The 21344-nt window shown below is 41.0% G+C and overlaps 3 protein-coding genes across 4 annotated transcripts; all 3 read right to left on the reverse strand.

Annotated features, from left to right (window-relative positions):
• Positions 1 to 7105: 7105 nt before the first annotated feature.
• On the reverse strand, positions 7106 to 11805 carry RB195_013874 (uncharacterized protein; the record flags this gene model as incomplete). Of its 2 annotated transcripts, XM_064203883.1 has the most annotated exons (8): positions 7106 to 7423; positions 8836 to 8896; positions 8965 to 9114; positions 9720 to 9853; positions 10180 to 10315; positions 10377 to 10557; positions 11162 to 11181; positions 11756 to 11805. In XM_064203883.1, 8 exons carry the CDS (start codon positions 11803 to 11805, stop codon positions 7106 to 7108), a joined length of 1050 nt encoding a protein of 349 aa, XP_064059763.1. The 2 variants fall into 2 exon arrangements, with proteins under 2 accessions (XP_064059763.1, XP_064059764.1); XM_064203882.1 differs by lacking the exons at positions 11162 to 11181; positions 11756 to 11805 and adding an exon at positions 10859 to 10875 and having other exon boundaries at positions 10377 to 10595.
• A 342-nt stretch (positions 11806 to 12147) lies between these two features.
• RB195_013875 (uncharacterized protein) lies at positions 12148 to 16380 on the reverse strand (the record flags this gene model as incomplete). The annotated part of the gene is made up of 8 exons (XM_013442830.2): positions 12148 to 12256; positions 12586 to 12676; positions 12733 to 12841; positions 12901 to 13060; positions 13117 to 13191; positions 13376 to 13513; positions 13595 to 13749; positions 16252 to 16380. The coding sequence occupies 8 exons, from the start codon at positions 16378 to 16380 to the stop codon at positions 12148 to 12150; spliced, it is 966 nt and encodes a 321-aa protein (XP_013298284.2).
• A 338-nt stretch (positions 16381 to 16718) lies between these two features.
• RB195_013876 (uncharacterized protein) lies at positions 16719 to 21317 on the reverse strand (the record flags this gene model as incomplete). The annotated part of the gene is made up of 7 exons (XM_064203884.1): positions 16719 to 16862; positions 17265 to 17416; positions 17765 to 17873; positions 19196 to 19345; positions 19405 to 19584; positions 20984 to 21104; positions 21166 to 21317. 7 exons carry the CDS (start codon positions 21315 to 21317, stop codon positions 16719 to 16721), a joined length of 1008 nt encoding a protein of 335 aa, XP_064059765.1.
• Positions 21318 to 21344: the final 27 nt, after the last annotated feature.

Below are 21344 nucleotides of genomic sequence, written 5' to 3' on the forward strand. Positions count from 1 at the left end.
CGCTCAAACGACTTCGCGCAATAGTTCACAACCTCCAAGCATTTAAACTTCACTTAATTACTTACAATGCGGCATACTACGAAGCAGGAGGTGTTGACCAGATTAAACTGGATGAACAAAAAACAAGTTGACATTTCGAAATAACACCAACTCTTACATTTTAGCAAAGAGATCTAGGAAAAACTTGACTGGAACAAACATCAAAACAAACAACTTCAAAATGGTAGGAATTCCTTCAAAATCTGTACAAATGTTCGCCCTATTCGCTTATGTCACTTGAGCAAATGAGACCCACAACGAATTTGACACAAAACTGATCTGCTGCCAAATAAATGCATTCAAACCAGAGACGGTTGACGCGGCGAAGATGTAGTTGCGGTCAATATATTGCCGTGGCGCGCCTGCTCCAAAGATAACGATCACAGAGTTAACGCTGAACCATCTCATCAGTGTAGTCACTAACTTCTGAATGTACTGTGGATGACCCAGCAAAGATTTTGCCCTCTCCCTGTGTCTAGAGATCAGGCTTCCATAGTTAGGTAGAACTATGCGGAACAGGTGTGCGGTACGTCGGCGCTGACATTTGTATCAGGACCCCAATTCTGTGTTGTTGTTATGCTATACTTTGTGCACAGTTTCATATATCCGTTGTACAAACATTCGGCATTGTAAAGAATTGTATTTTGCCGGTAATCTTATCGAGATGACCGCCCACGAAGTTTGTTTATTCAGCGATTGCTGATGAGGCCTAATTTATTAACGACCGCCCAGATCGGGCATTCCTGTGTTTGTGGCTCCCAGTGAGCACACCGTCTTCGTTCGCCTATCAATAAATTATTAATACCACTGAACCACCTGTATTCTGAGGCATTAGCCTTATCGCTCTACTAATAGGGCATAAAGAAGGAATCATATAATTCCTTCGCACCATCACATGGGCTAACAGTTGTAGTTGGGGTGGAACTGTTGTTAACTCTACATGGACTGCAGATATGAGTTCGTTGTCCCACCTCGATCGCGATCGTGGGGTGCTTCACCGCATAGCACCGCTCACGCAATTGCACCAGCCCTTAGGTCGCGGTGATCCGTCTCTATTAATGATGGGTTGCTGTTCACGTTCAATTTCAAAACTAAATGGAATCATTTTCTTCAGATGAAGGAACCGTAGGTTTCGATAATGCTCATGGAAGACGTCTTTTGTTCCAGCTGATTTCGTTGACAACTGGCAAAGTCATCAGTATGTGCCTCCCTCAGCATCCAGCATACTCTCAACAATAAACGGCACATATAGTCAAAGCGACATGAAACAAGGGACAATTGCGTAAGCGGCTGCGCTCGAAGTGGCGCAATGGAGACAGCGGTTGGAATGTGGAAGTGGAACCGGGGCGAACTACAACAATGAATGGTGGTAGCAGGGGTCCTAACTCGAACCTAACAGCTGCGCTGCACCGCACCGCTTCGAGTGCAAACGCTTACGCAACTACACCGTGCTTCATGTCGCTTGCTCTACTATATGCAAACGCTTTAAACGTGCCGAATAAGGTATATTTCAGTGAAGAAATCGGTTTTTTGCGCAATATCGTGTAGGCGATTACGCACGAACCGACCCGGTTTTCCATGTTCGAACGGGTATAGGTTCCTTGAATTTTAATCCTTTGTTTTACTTTGTATGCAGTTTTACACAGCTGTTGAATGAACCTGAGTAGAAGTGCATACATTAGCCTATGGTGTATAAGGTGCTATCTTAATAAGAAATCATCAAGAACAATTGCTCTAATAATTCTAGCTGGCTACGATGAATATCTGACATGACATAAAAATATGTGAGAGGTATAGTCGTGTCGAAACGACATGAATCACGAGTGTAGTTGCAGTGCAGTTACGTACACGTTCGAAACGTCGCGGTTCAGGCACCAGTTGTAACCGAGTTGGGATTGTCGCAAACTGCAGCGATGGATGGTATCAGCAAGGGTTTCACCACGCTCTTAGCCACTACGCTCCACCGAAGCGCCTCGAGAGAAGCCGCGTACGCAATTGCGTACGTACTTCATGTCGTTTTGACCCGACTATATAGTCGGGTCAAAACGACACGAATCACGAATGTAGTGGCAGTGCATCTGCGTACGCGCTTGAGAGGGCGAGGTGGAGGCAGCAGTTGAACAAAGTTGGGACCGTCGCAAACTGCAGCGATGGGTGGTGCCAGCAAGAGTTCACTGGTTTCACCTAGCCGATATGCTCCATTGAAGCGCCTCGAGAGAAGCCAATTGCGTACGTGCTTCATGTCGTTTTGACCCTACAATATGTGAAAACATGGGATTCACAGGCAACATACTGGTACCGTAACGTACTAGTTTTGTTTTCCTTTTCCTTAGGAGAGCATAGTCGGACCAAAATGACCTGGACCTTTGTGCATTTGCGTAGACGGCTGCACCCTAAGCGACGCGGTTGAGCTTGCGGTTGCGAGCGACTCGGACTACTGTAATGAGTGGAACTAGCGAGAAAATCGCCCGCTTAAGCTTCAGTAGAGGCGCCGTTCCAAGCACGGCTGCTTGCAGAACCGCTCTAAAGTTGAGGTCGTTTTGACCCGACTAGCACAGTCGCTACGTTGCGCTAAGAGAGTTCTGTACGCTCTCTAAGAACAATGAGTACAAAGTTCCGGGAACAGGAAAAAAGAGATCAGTAGTTGAATGATACCAAGTCTTGACATTATTAAAGAGTGGACTCTGATAGTATGGAGCGGGAGAAAGACACGTTTTCCCCACTTCTTTTCGCTTGGACCTTTCTTTGAATGAAAATGTCCTATAGTCATATGGAAGGCTTAATTATATTAGTTTAACTGTTTTCGTTGTTTTAGTTGCTTCCCTAGCTTGAAACGTGTAAATTGATACATCTTAAGCCAAACGGTACTGCCCCACTTCTGGTTTCTCACGCAAAAATTAGATTGGGTTCACTCGTTTCTCAGTTAGAAATGAGTCGAAGCAAGCGCTGCTTCAACCAAAGAAAAATCATTATAGATATTTTCTGTGCCGCATTATGCAATTTCCCATACTAATGGGGCCGCTGAAAGCATAGAATTACGAAGAGGATATGGTAATTTTAGGATATGGTAGCTTAAAGGCATCAGTCCATGAATCTGAGGTGGTGCAGATTTCAGGTGGAGTATTCGTATACAGGATGGAAGACTACGGAGAGGGGGGTGATTCCGTCCATTTCTTCTTAATTGCCGTAAAAAACGGCCCGGAAGATAGGGCTTCATTCGTTTTGGCGCACCATTTTGTACAAGAGGTTCGATTGGAGCGCGCCAGTCTTGTGCGGCGCCGCATCTTCCGGGCCGTTTTTTACGGACGGAATCACCTCCCTCTCCGTAGTCTCCCATCCTGTATACGAATACTCCACCTGAAATCTGCACCACCTCAGATTCGTGGGTGATGCCTTTATCTAGTTCGCGACGATATCAATGACTAAGCGCTTCTGCTTTTGAGAAAAAAGGTCGAATAAACTGCGAACTCGTTACTTTGAACAAATTCCGTAATGTGATGGAAAACTGCATTCGGAATCAATTCACTGTATTTTCCTTTTTTCCTTTCCCTTGAATATTTTTTTATCTATTCCAAAGCACTGCCGTCATGCTCAGCCAAAGCAACCAAAACAAGTTCTCGTTGTTTTCCATTACGATAACTGTTGTTCGCCCCGTATGTTGTGAAAAGCCCGAATCATAACAGAGACAAGAGAAAAAACACCGGATCAAAATAGTAACGGAAAAATAGAATCTTTTTAAAAACCATGTCACAAACGATAGTATTAGGTTGGAGCAATGGCCACTACCCATCAGACTGCAGTCCGAGCGAAGCTGGCGATCGTGTCCTCTCAATTCCAACTCCACTGCGCCGCTTACGCAACTACACCTAGCTTCAGGTCGGACTCAACATAATTAGGAGCGAAAAAGTTAGTATAAAGTAAGGAATACTAAGCACTCAGAGACTAAATAAGATAAAAAGATTTTTGATAAGACACACCAAGAATCTATGAATCATCATTCCTTTGAAATATCAAGAATGTATCCGAAGAAGATAGCCGTTGAAAAATATAGTGGCGAACAGCAGTGAGCAATTTTAAAAAGCTACTTACTGATGGACTTTTCTTTCAAGTAGACCAAAACAAGTTTTAGGAAACTCTTCAATAAGAAAGTACGATTTCTTTGGACATTCCAAGAGGACGCTACCGGTGCTGCGCTTGATGACTGGTTTGAGTTAAAGAAGTAGGGTTGAAAAAGTCCTAGAGTATCGAGTAACAAATCATTTGCCCAACTAAGAACCGTCTGTCCTAGCTCAGCTGGAACTGAAATGTCACATTCCTGCACTTGTACCTCGCTCCTCAAACCCTCATCGCTGTCCTCCGCATAACTGCAAGTAGGCACCATACGTTCCTTTCAATATTTCTACTTACGGATTTTCATTCTTCATTTCTTTTTAGTTTCACATAAACATCTCGTTTCGTACTGCATTGTGCTTTACACTAATTCCAAAAATTATCAGGACACTTTTACCCTTAAGATATGAAGCTGAATGTGACGGGTTCAGCTGAATTGTGGATCACCCATTTTAATGTTCTTCTTGTACACTATCACGCTCATACTTCTGCTTGTTTTTTTTTTGTTCAAAAAAGGCAAAAATTGGGCTGTTTTTCCTTCATGCTTAAGGTTTTTGAAGCGTAAACTATAATGTGTCCAAGATTCGCATTAAAACAGTTCTCACGCAGCATTTTATCACCGTTAGAAATAAATCAATTGCGTAAGAAATGTGAAAGAAAGAAAAGGAAAAAAAGAAAAGAATTTGGGCAAGTCAATATGTAAATGGCTGCAGTGGTTATCAACAAAATATTTGTCCAGTTTTGTTTCTTCTAATTCACAAAATCGTATATAATCGAGTCAAAACGAGCTGAAGCTCGGTGTAGTTGCATAAGTGCTCAAAGCGGTGCGGTGAAGCGTAACGACTACGATCGAAGAGGGACCATTCCTAGCATTACGGGAGCGGTAAAGAGGGTCCCAGCTGATTCACTGCGAATACACGAACATAACCCGACGAAGTCACGCTCCAGACGTCCACGGAGACGCAGACAACCGTCTTAGATGCTCTTCTGGACAAAGAGACACAAAGAACTACACAGTCATAAGAAATATCACTCTGAACGTCCGGCTAAAGACAGACTTCAGACTTTTTGTAGTGTTCGCTTCGCTGGCCTTGACCAATCAATAAGAAATAACAGCAATGACTTTTTTTTGTGAAATTATAATTGTTTTTCCTTCTATCAACGTTTTTCTTTTCAATATTTTCCTTCAAAAATTTAGGCATACAGGAGAAATTTCGTGATTTTCTTCCCAAAAGCGTCAGTACTATATTTGGAGAGCAGACAAACTTAATTTTACATTTACGCTTCTCTGAAACCTCCACAATTTGGAAACATTATTCGAAGTATGAGTTTCCGCTCTCAACTATTAGCACAAAATGATGTGCTAACATGAAATGACGTGAACATCATCATCGTAGTGATGAAGATAAAACTCTACGTCACTACGTGAACGTGTGTTGGCTAGTACTGTATCGAAGCAGCCGTTTGTATGTGTGTTTCCACTTTTTTAAGAAAGGATGTTAGCAGCATAGGGGAATGTCCTTGGAAATAGATACGCGAATGAGTCGTAGAAATTCTACTGTTGGGGCTTCCGCGCACCAACCAGACACAGTGGGTCCAGTCTCTCTTATCATCGACCCCGATGATAGATAAGGGGCGTGGTATAAAGTACCGCTCGCTGTTATGGTTATTTTCGTGGCATAACGACTTCTACCGTCCAAGATTGCGGCAGGCAACGCTCTCCCCACCGGTCGCTTCGCTCACATTAATTGCACCATTCTCTGCCTACTGTGCAATAAATATATTCCACTTAACCACCGTTTCGGTCTGTTCAATTAGGATGATAAAATCCCTAAGTTTCTAGTCACCCACTTGTATAGCCCTCTCTTTATTGGAATTTCGTGACACACACACACGCACACACGCACGCACGCACGCACGCACGCACGCACGCACGCACGCACACACACACACACACACACACACACACACACACACACACACACACACACACACACACACACACACACACACACACACACACACGGACTAGGCGCCTTATATATAGTGTGATATATATATATATATATATATATATATATATATATATATATATATATATAACATGATGTAAAGAAGAGAACGGGAGCGAATTTTGTCTAGATTTTACCTTCAGGAGGTCTAGAAATCTTATCAAATGAACCTCTTTTTCTTCCAAGAGTTCAGAGATACAGAAATTCCCTCTCTTCGAAAATGAACTGAGCTACAAATAAGCTTGGGACTCACAGGATAACGATAATCCTCATTCCCATCACTGTTGAAAGTTGGCTGTTTCGTTTTTGACGGAAATTTTCATATTTGAAGGTATTATTATAGATGCATACTTCTCTCGTAATTCACGTGATTATTTCCCTTACTTCTGCCACAGTTACAAATTTGAGGTCATATCACATCAGAAATTTTGCAGTGGATCTGATCCTCCAAAACAATCTATTACCTCGAGAATTACATCTCAGCCGATAGCCTAGCGCATGAGTAAGCGATAGGTAAGCAGAGGCAGTTATTTAGGTATTTACGAAGGTGAATCTCTCTTCACCTTCGCTAATTCCTCTGCCGAGGCACGATCGCGGTGTAAAGAAGGTTCGGGCAGATTTTCGACCATGTCGCTCAAAAATCTGCCCGGACCCTCTTTACATGCATCCCTCTAGCATCAGTAATCATTGCAGCTCACGATGTTCCCGCCTCGATCTCAACCGCTAGCTCCTACGCGCCGCTACGACAAGTGCCGCAGATGCAACGAGCTCCATGTCGTTTTCATCCGACTACACCTCATCAGTAGATTTAATGAAACTTCAATTATCATGCTCATAACTGCAGTCTAATTAGTTGTATTCTGACACATCATTCACAATCTTTAGAGGGAAATACTGAAATGTATGTAATTTCATCTTCCTCATTTAATCTGCACTCCAAACCTCTACACATCTTTGTCGAGTCGATACCTATTTTCTGACACATATTCACGGAGAAAAACACTGAGATACAGAGGTAATGGCATAGTTGCAGCGTGAAACAATGAATGAGGGTCAAAAATCCAAAAAATTGGTGCGAAATCGAGTGTTTCAAGTAGTACGGATCCATTGGTCCAGATTATAAGGCCTATCAACATGCGATCGGAACGCGATAGTCGACTGAAACGCTTCCATCGAAAAGTGATATAAAGTAGATACATAGCAGTAGTTAGCAGTGAAACGCCTATGCAGCAACGCATGTTGTACCCGTAGTCGAAGTGCTGCTAAAATAAAAAAAGCATTAACTGGCGTTATTACGCATATTTTTTTTCTTCTCTACTTCATCTTCCAATTCTCAATTACCCATCTTTTTCGATAACTTTTGTCCATTTTGATGAGAATTTCATAATTCCGCAATTGGAAAAGTCCTCATTGGCAAAAAAACGTGACTATCTCATTCTCACAAGCCTCTCTTCAGCCCAGCTTTGTATCATCAAAGAAATTTTTGCAAATGCTTGAAAAAGTGATAATCACTTGAGATAGGTCGGGACTATACGACGGGTGCGGTACAACCACCCATTCAGGCTCTCGGAGCTTCTAACCCTTCGTTAAGGATGTGTGCAGCCTGGCGCTATCTTAATGGAACACAACATGTTTCCTATTGGCCAATTCTGGCCGGTTCTGGTCGATCGCTTGCTTCAATCTAGTAAGTTGTTCACAGCAGAGGTCCCAATTAAGAGTTTGGCCTGATGGGAGGAGCTCGTAGTGAATGATTCCCTTTCAATCCTATCAAACACACCGCGAAACCTCTTCGGGCGCTTGGTGATCGTTTGGGCTGGCTCACCGCGATCGGACCACAATCTTTTCCGGTTTTTGTTTCCACATGTTATCCATTTTTTTATCGCCAGAACCATCCGCTCCAAAAATGGGTCGATTTCGCTAAGCAAAGAATGGAGCAAATGCAAGCAAGCAATCCCAGGCATCAATTCGGTCCAAAAGATTTGGATATTCGTTGGAGTATACCTATATCGGGTCGTAGATTATGAACACAGAGGTGGTTCCGCTCACCTCTCCTTGCATTAATGTAAGCGGACTACTACGGAATGCGGTTCTTTACGACGCCCTCTACTGCAACGCTCCACCCTTGCGCCTCACCCTTGCCTGCGACTCGTCGAAAACCCATTCGGACGGTGCGATAGGCAATTCTTTTCATTCGACGAATCGCAGGCGGGGGCGCGGCGCAAAGGTGGCGCGTTGCAATAGAGGACGTCGTGACGAATGAATTCGACGAATCGAATTCCGAAGCCGTATGTTTACAATGATGGAGGGAGAGATGAGCAGAACTACTCCTGTATTCATAATCTACGACCCGATATAGGTATACTCGAACGAAAACGTTGTGCAATGCCTTTAAGCTCTTGTACCTCATATATCCTCGCAATTTCAGGCAGGGCCCCTTTCTTATGATTTGTGTGTTTTTTTGCCGCGGATGGCACTATGCTCATCGAAACCCCTAATTGCATCCCCACCTTGTTTAGCAAATAGCATGGGATAGGAGTTCACGTTCTTTCTGCGCTTGATTACAACTCTGCGTTCGTTTCAAGAACACAGAAGTGACCCAGCAAAACCAGAGGTTCTTGACATCACAAAAGAATATATTCAGCTCTGTATTCATTCCAATGAAATACCCACTCACCGTCATATGATAAACATGCCTTGTAAACCATAAGAGCAAAAAAGAGCCGTAGAGAGTGGATCTGAAAACAAAACATTTTGCTGACTCAGCGACTTCAACGTTTTGTATTCGTAATAGCTGGAAACATACAATCTAGATCGGCTTGTGATTCCAATAAACCATGATTGGGTGAAACAGAATGAGACGTACGACGCAGAAAGTATGAAAGCAAACGCAGAAAAATAATCGAGGTACTCGGTAACCCAACAATCTCGGGCGTGGAACAAAGCCGAGCATATCCTATAAGCACATGTGCGTAGTATGCATAGTACATGCACATATAGATAGGAAGGGAAAAAACCGGTGTGAATACTTAGGAGTGAGTGATCTAGGTGTAGCTTACAGCATTAGTATTTCCATATGGGTTCACATCACCGTCAAATCTCCGGAAAAAACCTTCAACTGTTCTCGAAAGTATCACATAGAGATATTTACTCAAAATATTGTGGAATTGGTTTTGTCCGTGATTGTCTTTGATTTATTTCAAGATATGACGCTCATGTAACCCATGACAGGCGACTGTTTCTCAATTCTAGGGCGTTCCTGTTACACTGGGGTTGTATTTGCTGAATCACATAGCAATTCTCATAATGACACTTACACCTTATTTTGGACAATGGAAATGAAAAGAGTACCCATGAAAAACGCCGACGTGCGGAGGCGCTCGTTGCGAGACAAACATATGAGGGATTCGTGGTGCGAGGCACATACGGGGAGGACGATTGTTTGTCAAGCATGAGCACCGCGAAGAACTTACGAAATCACAAAAAAAAACTTGCAATTACCAACTACGAATAGCGTAACAATTAATCTTTTCAATACACAAGAATTCTTGACCAACACACCATGTTACTAATCCGGTGAAGGTGTAAATTCTCCACGCCTCTCGACTCTCAAGCTGGTCTATCAATTTTACCTGTTGATAGAACAACCATAGAGAATAAAAATTCATCAAGGAGAACACGAAAGATGCAGGTTCCTGAAAATCATAGTTTTTTTTCAATATAGAGCAGGAATTTATTGTATGATAGTAATTGCTTCACCAAACAATCACAAATTAGCTACTTTGTTTACATTGCTTAAGCTGCCTCATAGTATTCGACAAGAAGAAATTTCATTCATATTAACGCTTGCGCTGAGAAGATCCGCATTTCCGCAATGTTTTCCAATAAAACTATATTTACTCTTTTCTTGACTTTGTTTTAGCTTAGCTAAATCGAAATTCGATCGAGAATAAGATCTTTTACTACATACGTCCAATTATCTGACTTTGAACAAAATATTCAGCATCAGGAGAAATCTTACCTGAATAACGATATCAAACATTCCTAGGAAAGGAAGCTCCACAGCTACAAAAGGCCATTTTCCATGGAACTGTGGCGCGAATCCGCGATGTTCCATGAACAGATCCACGGTCTTCCACATGCATTCATAACGGCAGCTAAAGTAATTATTCAACGCACCCTTTTACTAGTAAATTTTAACAAAAACTATTGATGAACCGAAAACATGATCCACTTGTCCACGAACAGGAGTCGAACCGTTGTGGACAAGAGTGAGCATCGCGACAGTTATCAGTACAGCTTCGATAGTAAGAAGAAGAGTCCCCAACAGAAGAAGACGTTGTCCGAATCAGTACGGTAATTACAATCACATAATATGCAAAGACCATGTGCATGTAACCTGTAAGTGGCATTGGTGAAAAAGTACTGTTTTCAGGGCTGAAACTCAATATTTCAAGACAATTTTGAAGTCAGAAAATGGACTACGATCTTCTGCTTTTAACGAATATTGTTCTGCTGAGGGTGCAGCTAATACTCTCTCAACCTTGGTCAACATCTTTGAATACATACGATACGATTTTTTTTTTTCGCAGCGAGAAAACTATGAAAACAAATATATATCGTTCAGCCCTCAAGCGTTTACAGGTTAAGAACATCAACCTATTAATTAACGACGTTAGTGCGCTTCCATCTATACTCACCTGAGCCGAAACAACATTGGCTGCAAACGCAAACTGATTCCTGCAATACCTGCAGGTTGCAGGCGAGACTTTATAGTGCAAGTCAGGTGCAAAGATTGCTAATGAAATTCAATGGTCCTATCAGGACCTCTCATCTAGATAGTGTATGTAGTTCTCAGCGAAATTAAATGCTACGAAAAAGAAAGGCACTGAAAGATAATCTCGGTAGAGGGGGAATAAACAGAAATAGAATAGGAAGATTAATTCGTTCGACAGGGAAATGTCACTATTCGGATATCAGGCCAGGACGGATGACAAACTCACCTATATCTAGGAAAAGTGCTCTAGACACGAAACCAGTTCATTGTCACTAGGGTGAGTATCTGCTCAGAAAAGTGCTGAAACCATAATTTTACCCTTTGCTGCTTGAATGTAATGAGTTGTCCTAATATAGAAAACCAAGGTGAATTCTATTGTTAAAAATCTGCCTCGTAGCCGCAAGCGGCTTCTCCATAACCAGTTCCTCACGGCATGATCCACAGAAATCTGCATAAACGAGTGAAATACCACTACCACGACTAAGAAGATAGATACATGTGTTATTTATTACATTTTTACTATTGGTTTACTAGTATCAGGAGAAGAAGTTAGGAGAATATTTTGCATGAAGAAAATTGCTATAAAGAAATTTGTTCCGAGCAAATAATCTATCGAAAAAATGTGCTGTCACACCAAGGAATTATTTCGAGTATCTGCAACGGGTATATTATACTCCTCAGAACGGTAGCAGTAAACAAGAGTTCAAACTTTTATTAGCCAACTTGATGGTGATATCACAGAACATCTACACACATAAAGTAATCTTCCTCTGTTGAAACAAACCATCAAGAGAAAAGAAACGTAAGAAGAATAGCTAACTGTGTACAGTGGAAATCGGCAGCATAGCTACATACGTACGACGGTAGCATACCCGTTATTATACAATAGGTAACTAAACGTAGAAAGAACTCAGCAAAATTGAAATATTCGCTAATGCGTGTATAAATAAGATATTAACATTTTGCATGGCCTTTTTTGAGCTGAGCAACACCAACAAATAACGAATAAGGATTCTTAATGACCAATGAGGGTGACTAACTCTGTTGTAGGCACGATAAAATCCCTGGCGTACCTGATTGCTATGCTACGGATGTTTGGGAAACAAAATTATAATAGGAACAATCAATATGCTAATAAGAAAATGATGCAACTTATGAGAGGATTGCGCTAGTCGAAAGACAATGACATTTCTGAGGGTAAAAAGGAGATATTTAATGTTCCTCTGATAATACACTGGGGTGACTTATCCCAATAGTTAAGATGTAAAATAATGGTGGCACCGGGACGAGCAAAAGCGAGAAGAAGCTTACAGCCGAGTCCCTGCAAAAACAGTTAATAAAACACACCAAGAATTGCGAGAAAATCCAATAAATGAATAAGTCAGTATTTTTTTTCAAAATCAGTTTTCCAAACAGATCACAGATCTGTTTTAAAGGGATAACGAAATCAAAGCTATTGTCTTCGCATGAAAACTCCTTTTCTATATGGGCTTCCAGAATAACTTAGCAACCAACTGATCCCCTTTTATAATTAATCTTCTGTTGCTGACAAATCTAGAGTTAAAATCACCATAAACAATTAATTAATTGCTTGAATGAAACAATTAATTGAAGCCAGTAACGAACATTATTTTGAGAAAATAAACATACTTCTGCACTGAGATGGCCAGCAGAGCAAATGCCAACAAGGACATGTTCACCGTTAGCATAGCAATGTGCATGGGAGAAGTGCACACGATCTCTGCAACGGTAAATGTGAAGCATTTGAAAAGGTCACATGAGCCAGATTATTCTTACTCGCTATTTCCTTCATTGAGACTTTGCCTTCGGCAGCCAAATGTATCGCGTTTGCACACAGGCTCCACAACATCACAATATACGGATAAGACTGGTACAATACGCCCGCCTGTACATTGAAATTTTCGTATAGAAGACGAAAATTGTTGAAAGTGTTCAAAACCTCACCAGAAGTGCATGAATAACAGCAACTTTGGGTACTGATAATAATGCGTAATAATATGCTTTAGCATCTCTTTTTCGCTTCAGAACCACAAGATACAGGAATGAGCGAAACACCAATATCGCACACAGTAGAAAAAGCAGGTAGATAAACGGCAGGGAGTACCTGAAATGACGTTAGGCTAGTAAGAAGTGGTACGAAGTAGGCAGCAGCAAACTTACAAAGGAAAAACCACTTCATAGGAACAGCGCATGGGTTTCACATGATTGATGATGGGGTTATACAATTCGGGGTACCTAAGAAAAATACATGACCATGAAAACGAGTATCGTATGAAATAACCTTAGAGGAAAAATCAGAATAACAAGGACGATGAAGAGGAAAGGAGCCTCTTATTTGCCGAGCGTAATGGTGAAGAACAAAATCTTTCCACCTTCAAAAAAAGACGATGTTATAAAATCGCATGACAATCGAACTAACCACTCTTTGATATTCGACCTTGCACAACCCCATAATTTGAACGAAAGTCGTGGTGGGAATACTAGCACAGTGGCAATGGAAGCAGCAATACATTCAAGGACACAACAGAGATGTTCGCACAACTCATGTACACGGGACCTGAGAAGTTATTTGTTTAGGTAGCACAAAAATTCGAAAAGAAAAACAGCAGAACTAAAAAAAAATCGATGAAGGAATTACGTTTTCTTCGGTGTATGCCAATGCACACAAAAGCAGTGGACGAGGAGAGGAAGAATAGCCATAAAAATCAGAAACAGCCAATCGTATGCAGACAACTCTGATTCACATGGAGTGCATACACGATGGTCTACCGCACCACTTCCCCACTTGCACGGCTATAATAGGATAACGATTAGGAAATAGGAATTTGAAAATCATCTCAGAAGTGAAATGATATAAAAGCAGTTTTAAGATCCCTTCAGTTTCCTGATACTTGCTCAAGGAAGGCAATATCCATGATAAAACTGTTAGGAAGTAATACCTCAATAAAATAACTCAAGTCGATTACAAAGGATGTGAACAAGTTATATATCAATTAGACGAAGTAACGTCGCCCAAACCCGTTTACGTTGTCGTTTGTCTGAGAAACAACTCCAATTATTTAACGTAGAAGTTTGGACCACCTCCCTGTTCTAGTACGTGTAAACATGTGTTAGCAAATAGTGTAATAAGCGCGCAATTCAAGGGTGATAATGATTACACCCGAGGGTCATTTCCTTGATCTGCCATTATTTTCAGAAGAATTGTATGTTGTCCCGTTACTCCTAATAAACATCAAGTCAACTTCAACAAAAGCTTAGTCTTATAAGCTGCCTTTGAAGTGCATTCTGTCTAGTAATAATATTATCGAAAAAATTTCAACAGGTGAAAACCACGAACCTACAGACTGCATACAAGCAAAAACTACGGATGGTTTTTTCCAGGATGATCTCTCCGAAATATCTCGTAATCAAAACGAAACAACACCAGATATCAATAGCACATTAACTGAGCAGATATTCCTCGCAACTGCTCATGCGGATTTCCAAACGTTCACCAAGTAAAATTGTACACATAATTGCAGATCGCGTTACCTAGTCCGTTGATAAAACCAAAATATACTGCTGGCATCATTACTGACAAACCCAGTCAATTATTTTGTTTGTTTTAGCTGTATAACTGCAACTACGAACGTGTGGTTCAAATAATATCTGCGCGACTGTCGAACAGGAGTCGTAAGAAAACGAATGTGAACTACGGTTAACCTTACGCTAGAGATTAGTTTTTTCATATAGCAAAAAATCATAAGTTTTCTCCACAATAACAAAATGTTGAGAATGTTGGAAATTTAGTTTCATTAGAACTTATTTCTCCTTTAGAGAAACTATGAAAGAAAAATGCTAGTAAACATGAAGAATGCCTAAAAAAAGGAAGATGTGAGGAATAGATACGAGATTGGAATTTTCTAAATTTTTCTAAATTCTAAAATGAAACTGTCTCAAACATTTTAGGAACTTATTACTAACCAGTCTGAATGTCCGGCTAAAGCCGGACTTCAGACTTTCAGTGGTTTCAGCTTCGCTCCCCTTCACTGATCAATGAAAGTTAATAGTAATGGTGTTTTCTGTAAAATTAGATTTGTGATTTTTTTAACAACGCTTTCCTTCTCTTCTTTATACTATAAATTAAGGCTAAAGATTACGGAGTTTTCAATTCTAAACGCGTTAATTCTACATTTGGAGAATATTCGACCATCAGCTACAAACACTCCTTCGATGCCAGAATAATGTAGATACAACTTGAAAGCATTACTCGAAGTATTTGTATTCCTCCTGATTTCCCCCAATAGTTAATAATGATGTTTTGGCATGAAATGACGTGAAAGACATCATCCTACTGATAAAGACAACGTTCTACGTCAGATCACATAAACATCTTGCCACTATTTAAGCAGCCGTTTGCATGCGTGTTTCCACTTTCTGAGAACGGCATGCTACAAACATGAGGCGAACGAAGAAGCAAATATGCACACGGAGGAGTCATAAAGGTGAAGAGCATAGCGCCCAGTGGTCACAGCTATGAAACGGCTGCAACCATTTATCTTTTATCTCATGCACACTGAGTTATGGCGCACCAATGACCGGGTCCACCGCCGCCGATGGATTCCCCGCACCCCATATTATGGATATCTGGCGCCGGCGCACCAATCTGACGCCGGTGGACCCGTCGCACCCGCTTCTATAGGTATCTGACGCCGGTGGACCCATCGCACCACCTTCCATAGGTATCTGACGCCGGTGGACCCGTCGCACCCGCTTCTATAGGTATCTGACGCCGGTGGACCCGTCGCACCACCTTCCATAGGTAGCTGATGCCCGTGGACCCGGCACACCTCCTTCTATAGGTATCTGACGCCCGTGGACCCGTCCCACTCCCTTCCATAGGTATCTGGCGCCGGTGGACCCGGCACACCTCCTTCTATAGGTATCTGACGCCCGTGGACCCGTCCCACTCCTTTCCATAGGTACCTGGTGCCGGTAGACCCGTCGCACCACCTTCCATAGGTAGCTGACGCCCGTGGACCCGGCACACCCCCTTCTATAGGTATCTGACGCCCGTGGACCCGTCGCAACCCATTTTTTCTAATATTAGTCAGTTATTAGGGAATAGTCTTAGTTAAAAGAAATTGCAGAAAGTTCCTCTATTCTTGTTGCTTAAAAACTGTTGACCTCGAAGCAAGGTGTTAAGAGGGAAAAATGATAATGAAAATGATTCTCGGTTGTTAGAAGCGAAGGCAGGGTTTTTGTTCTATGACACATCTTTCACGATTCATAAGTGAAATAAATCTACTGTCTTACTCCACACTGTGACCAGAGAGGCTCTGAGCTGCTGTCGTTCCCGATAGGTAGCATATAACGACCACAGAATCCTTGACATAATGGTGGAAGCGAGCCCGCATCTCCGAGCAACGGACCAGAGGACACCATCGAGACCTCGTCACCTCTGTGGTATGCATTACAGCATCTGAAATTGATAGTAAAACCGCTGATAGCACTTCATAACACAATCATGAACATCGAGAATAATATAACGGGCACCGAAACAAGACGCAAAAAGTAGAACGGATCAAAACTTCCATCAGTTTCAAAAAGTGAGAAGCGAGATCTCAATTTTCATATAGAAACTTACAACGTATAGTATCAGTTCGATAGGATAACGAACACAGACTAAGTAATCACAATGAACAAAGGCACAAAAGTAGACAAAAAATGATTGCAGCCATTTAATAGAAGCAGAGGTCAGTGGATAGAATGAAATAAAATGATCATTTTCGACGGCGTATATTGCTATTCGTGACATCGTCAAAGTTGTTCTGAGACGGCAAGACTTCCCATCCAGGAACCTCAGAAAAGTTGACAGAGGAAGGAACTTCGTCCACATTATCAGGAATGTACTCATCATGAGGAACCTAGATCAGAGGACAAATAAAAACAGTTGGCTGAATACGCTACATCTCAAAAGATGCAGAATGTTCTACTCAGAAACCTCTTGAATTCATCTCCTACAAAAATCTGAATCGCTGAAAAAATTCGGTAGTTACAATTTTCTTTTTCAAGCACAAACTTTCAAAGTTCTAAGAAACCTACAACAGACAGTCATAGATATAGACTGGAAAATGAGCAAAAAAAAAGCCCATAAACAAAATCTGGATCTATTTGTAAAACAAAAATTCAAAATTCGTTTAATTGAGGCAAACTATCATATAAAACCATTTGAAAAAGTGATTAATCATTAGACAAACGTATAATGATATCATGACTGGTAAGGTAAGGATAAGGTTCAAAATCTAGTTAGTTTTTCAGGAACGTACTTTTGGGCGAATCATGGTTGATTTTCCATTCAGCCCTACGTCCTTTGAGAAACTTCTTGGGAGAAGGGAAAACGCAGTCTCAGCATTATGAGTCTCTGAATCTCCAAGAAAGCTTTTCACTCCCCAGTAACAAATGATAGAGGAAAAGCATACTGAAAAAAGACCGTTATGAAGTATCCGCTGTTATCACAAAGACGCCAGTAATCAAAAGCTAATGTGCAGACGCTCATCCATTAAGACATAGGAGTGTTATCGATTAATTCTGAATACTAAGAAGAAAACTGCATATCCTTCTTTATAAGTTCAAAAATATGTAGCAGATACAGCAGCAAAACAAGCTACACACGTACTTAAATATAAATATTTGTTCTTTATAAAATAAAGTAACTAAGAGCCACCATAACATTAACTTAATTCCTTCAAAGGAGACGAACAAACTAGAAAAGTTCGTTATCGATTGAGTTAGCTTCTGACAACAAAAACAGTATCAAAGAACTGACCTGAGAAGGAACCAAGAAATAGAATCAAAGATGTAGTAATTGGCCAATTGTATAGCAAATATCGAATAATTCCAAATTGTGCTCCAATCACAAGGCTCGCACTGTCAACCTTTAATCAAACTATCGCGCCGTAATAACAGGAGAGGATAAGAAAAAAAAAAAAACAAAAACAGAGAGTTATAAGTGTCCTCTTCGAAGAGTTCCAGTAATTTTCTGTTCAAATGACATTACTAGCCAAAATTAGCATTTCCTCATCCTATCCAATTACGCCTTCAAATCAAACGGTTGTATATTCTGAATAAATGCCGTCACGCAATATTCACTAAATAAATGTAACACTGTAATAATAAATGTAACACTCTGCACATCTAAAGGCATCACCCCACGAATCTGAGGCGGTACGGATTTCAGATGGAGTATTCGTATACAGGATGGGAGACTACGGAAAGGGGGGGGGGGGGGGGGTGATTCCATCCATTTCTTCCTAATTGCCGTAAAAAAGGGCCTGGAAGATACGGCTTTGAGCGTTTCGACGCATCATTTTCTACAACGAGTTCAATTGGAGCGCGCCAGCAGTGTGCACACGCCGCATCTCCACCGCCGTTTTTTACTGCAATTAGGAAGAAATGGACGGAATCAGCCTTCTCTCCATAATCTACGATCCCGTATACGAATACTCCACCTGAAATCCGTACCACTCAGATTCGGTGGATGATGCCTTTAACGGATGTTTTGTGGTTATATGCAAGTCCACTAACGAGACGTAATCTGGATTCAATTCACTTTAAAAGAGTGACTAAGAGCCTTCTGTGAATTTTCAGACAAGCAATCTATTAGGCTAAACGACAACGACGAATTAAAGGAGACTGATCGAAAATAAGATTATGAGCTGATGCCCGGACAACCGTTCGCCATTCTTCACATGCCCATTGCCAGGAAATGTCTCAGGAATAGGAAAAACAGCTATTACTACATTGAACATTCACAACAACAAGAGCAGTACAATAGAGGAAATAGTGACAATGGGACAGGAATGGAAAAATATGCGGAGCACATCTGATGAAAACTGAGAACTTGAACCCAAATGATTTGCTTTTACTGAATCGGGATCCCTTTCCGAGCAAAAAAAAACATTTAAAAAACGCTAACTGCTGACCGCTAATCCATTAAGTGAACATATACGGAGAAAGCGAGTGTTGCACTCACAGACTGAAGACTTCTTAAATAAAAGTTGTAGATAGGAAAAGCTAAACCGGATATTCACTTAATTTTCACGTTTACAATGAAGAAATAGGAAAGAATTTAAATTTTGGTGAAAAAAATCCCACAGGGTTATACCAAATTCAAAGAAAAAAGATCTAATGCATCCAGTCAGCACCAGCTTCCCAATGTACTCGTGATTTCTCAAACTACTTAACGGTAAGTTCATACCTGCGCAAAACGGTCCTGAAGTTCATAGAAAAGCTTTGTTGAAGGATGAGTTAACGTCTCAATGTGGGAAGACGTCATAAGAATATCCAAAGAATTGTAATCATGAAAAAATCCGGTGAAATATAGCGGAAAGAAAAACACCCATAGTGCCTAAAATACTAACGCAAAAATAGTTTAATGGAAATTGAAGAATATGGCATGTGACGCACCTTAGTAAAAAGGCTTGGCTCCCTCAAGTAAGATGTTTTCGTGTAAGTTTTTAGTTGTTGGTTCTCGTTGTGGAAAGACAAAACATTTTGGAAAAATCCTAATCTACGTCCTTGGTCATTATCAACGAATCGAAGCCGAATTGATAGAGAATATTCTACGGTTGGTGAAAACAGTGTTCCCTAAAAACATGCATACGTTTCTACGAACACGACTATCACATAAATTTGTTCAAAACAAAGAAATGCTTCCAAGCGCACAGCTTTGGTTAGGCCCGCAAATCAATAAGCTGGAATTGACATCGTAAATGCCGAGTGAAATAGGATTGTCAGAATACTTTTTGAAGCTGATTATTGCTACTCAAGGCGGATGCGACGTAGTCGGTAGTCCATCGGAGGTCAATAAATTGGTACCAAACTTGTTTGGAAAGAAAAAAAAACAGTGACTTTACAGGCTGCTCCGTAAATTGTTGTAAAGCTGCATACTCGCGGCTATAAACCTCAGACTATTCTGACTTGAAGTCGGATGCATAGGCGTATTCTCGTAAAGATCAACGAAAAAGCGATAATAAATGCAGGGACAAAACCCATAAACATGATTCCTTGCAAAAGCGGCAAGCATACAATGAAAAATTGATGAACTAGTAATCATTGTTCTGAGAAATGAAAATGAGAACTTATGTGCCTTGTCCAACGCCCAGCAAATATTTTGCTTGAAGATTTTAGGCTCGTCTCCTGATACTATTCACGCTTATAACCTCCAGCATGAATTCGCAATTTCAGCCAAATTTGACAAACGGTTTTCGTGAAAGCTAGATGAGCCACACAGAAAACAATATAGAACGAAGTGAGAAGGCATAGGAATTCCCCATACATATTCAACGTCCAAGCTTCCTTTTTGATAGAATTTGCCGAAGAAGCTTCCGAATAAAATTACTCCTTTATTTTGCATCGGCAAGCACCATGATACATATGTGAGGCATACATGAAAGCCAGTAATGTTTTAATCATAGGTGTGATAGGGAGAAGCCGAACCCTCCTCAGGTGAAGGGGGTTTAGCTCATGGGGCGCAGCTCAAGTGAAGGGAGTTCTTTCGCCAACCGTCCAAAGTGAAGGGGGTAATTTCGCCAACTGTTCAAAAGTGAAGAGGGTCAGAGGACCGGCTCCGACTATCGCATCTATGATTTTAATGGCTCAAACATTCTGAAGGAAGTAGAATATGCGATAAAGAAATTAGCTCTGAAAAGTTGGAGAGGTGATATAGTTGATCCGTGGCATTGTAAAGTCAAGTTTACGTGAGTTTGCTCAGAACTTATTTTGCAATAAGTAGTATTCCGAAACCAGCTTGGAAATAATATTCAAGTGCAAATGCAGGAACGAATCAGACAATAGCTATTGGGCACCAACAGGAATCGCGAGTGCTTCGCGACAAAACGGAAGTTATCAAAAAGTTATTATAAGTCGATAGGGAAATAAACACCTAGGCGAAAAAAGCAACACAAAACCTAATAACGTAAAAGGAATCGAAATCCCATTCCCACTCATAATCTTCAAACATTGTTAGGAATTAATAACTGCTAACCTTTTCGTATTCTACCGCTGCAGATGGAAAAGAGCATACACCGTGGAGGTCGCTTCTACAAGTACTGAATGAAAGATTTAAATCAATCTCATTTTCAATAGACGATGGGAGTGCAAGTCTCCTAAATATCGTAAGTACAAATGAAGAGAAGCTTTCACCGTAGCAGATGCAAAACTACGTACCTTACCACTAGTGGTACAACTAGTGATGTAACTAAAGCTAAGGAAAATTGGAAGATTAGCAACGTTGCTGTGTAGACGGGGTTCACGCGCTCAGAAAAGCGGAAAAGTCGGCCTATCCGCAAACGAAGGAAATGAGCAACTTCGGATAACATCCCTACATCTGAAACGCACATTCTAAT

The sequence above is a fragment of the Necator americanus genome, chromosome V (assembly GCF_031761385.1).
Source record: "Necator americanus strain Aroian chromosome V, whole genome shotgun sequence".
Classification (NCBI taxonomy): domain Eukaryota; kingdom Metazoa; phylum Nematoda; class Chromadorea; order Rhabditida; family Ancylostomatidae; genus Necator; species Necator americanus.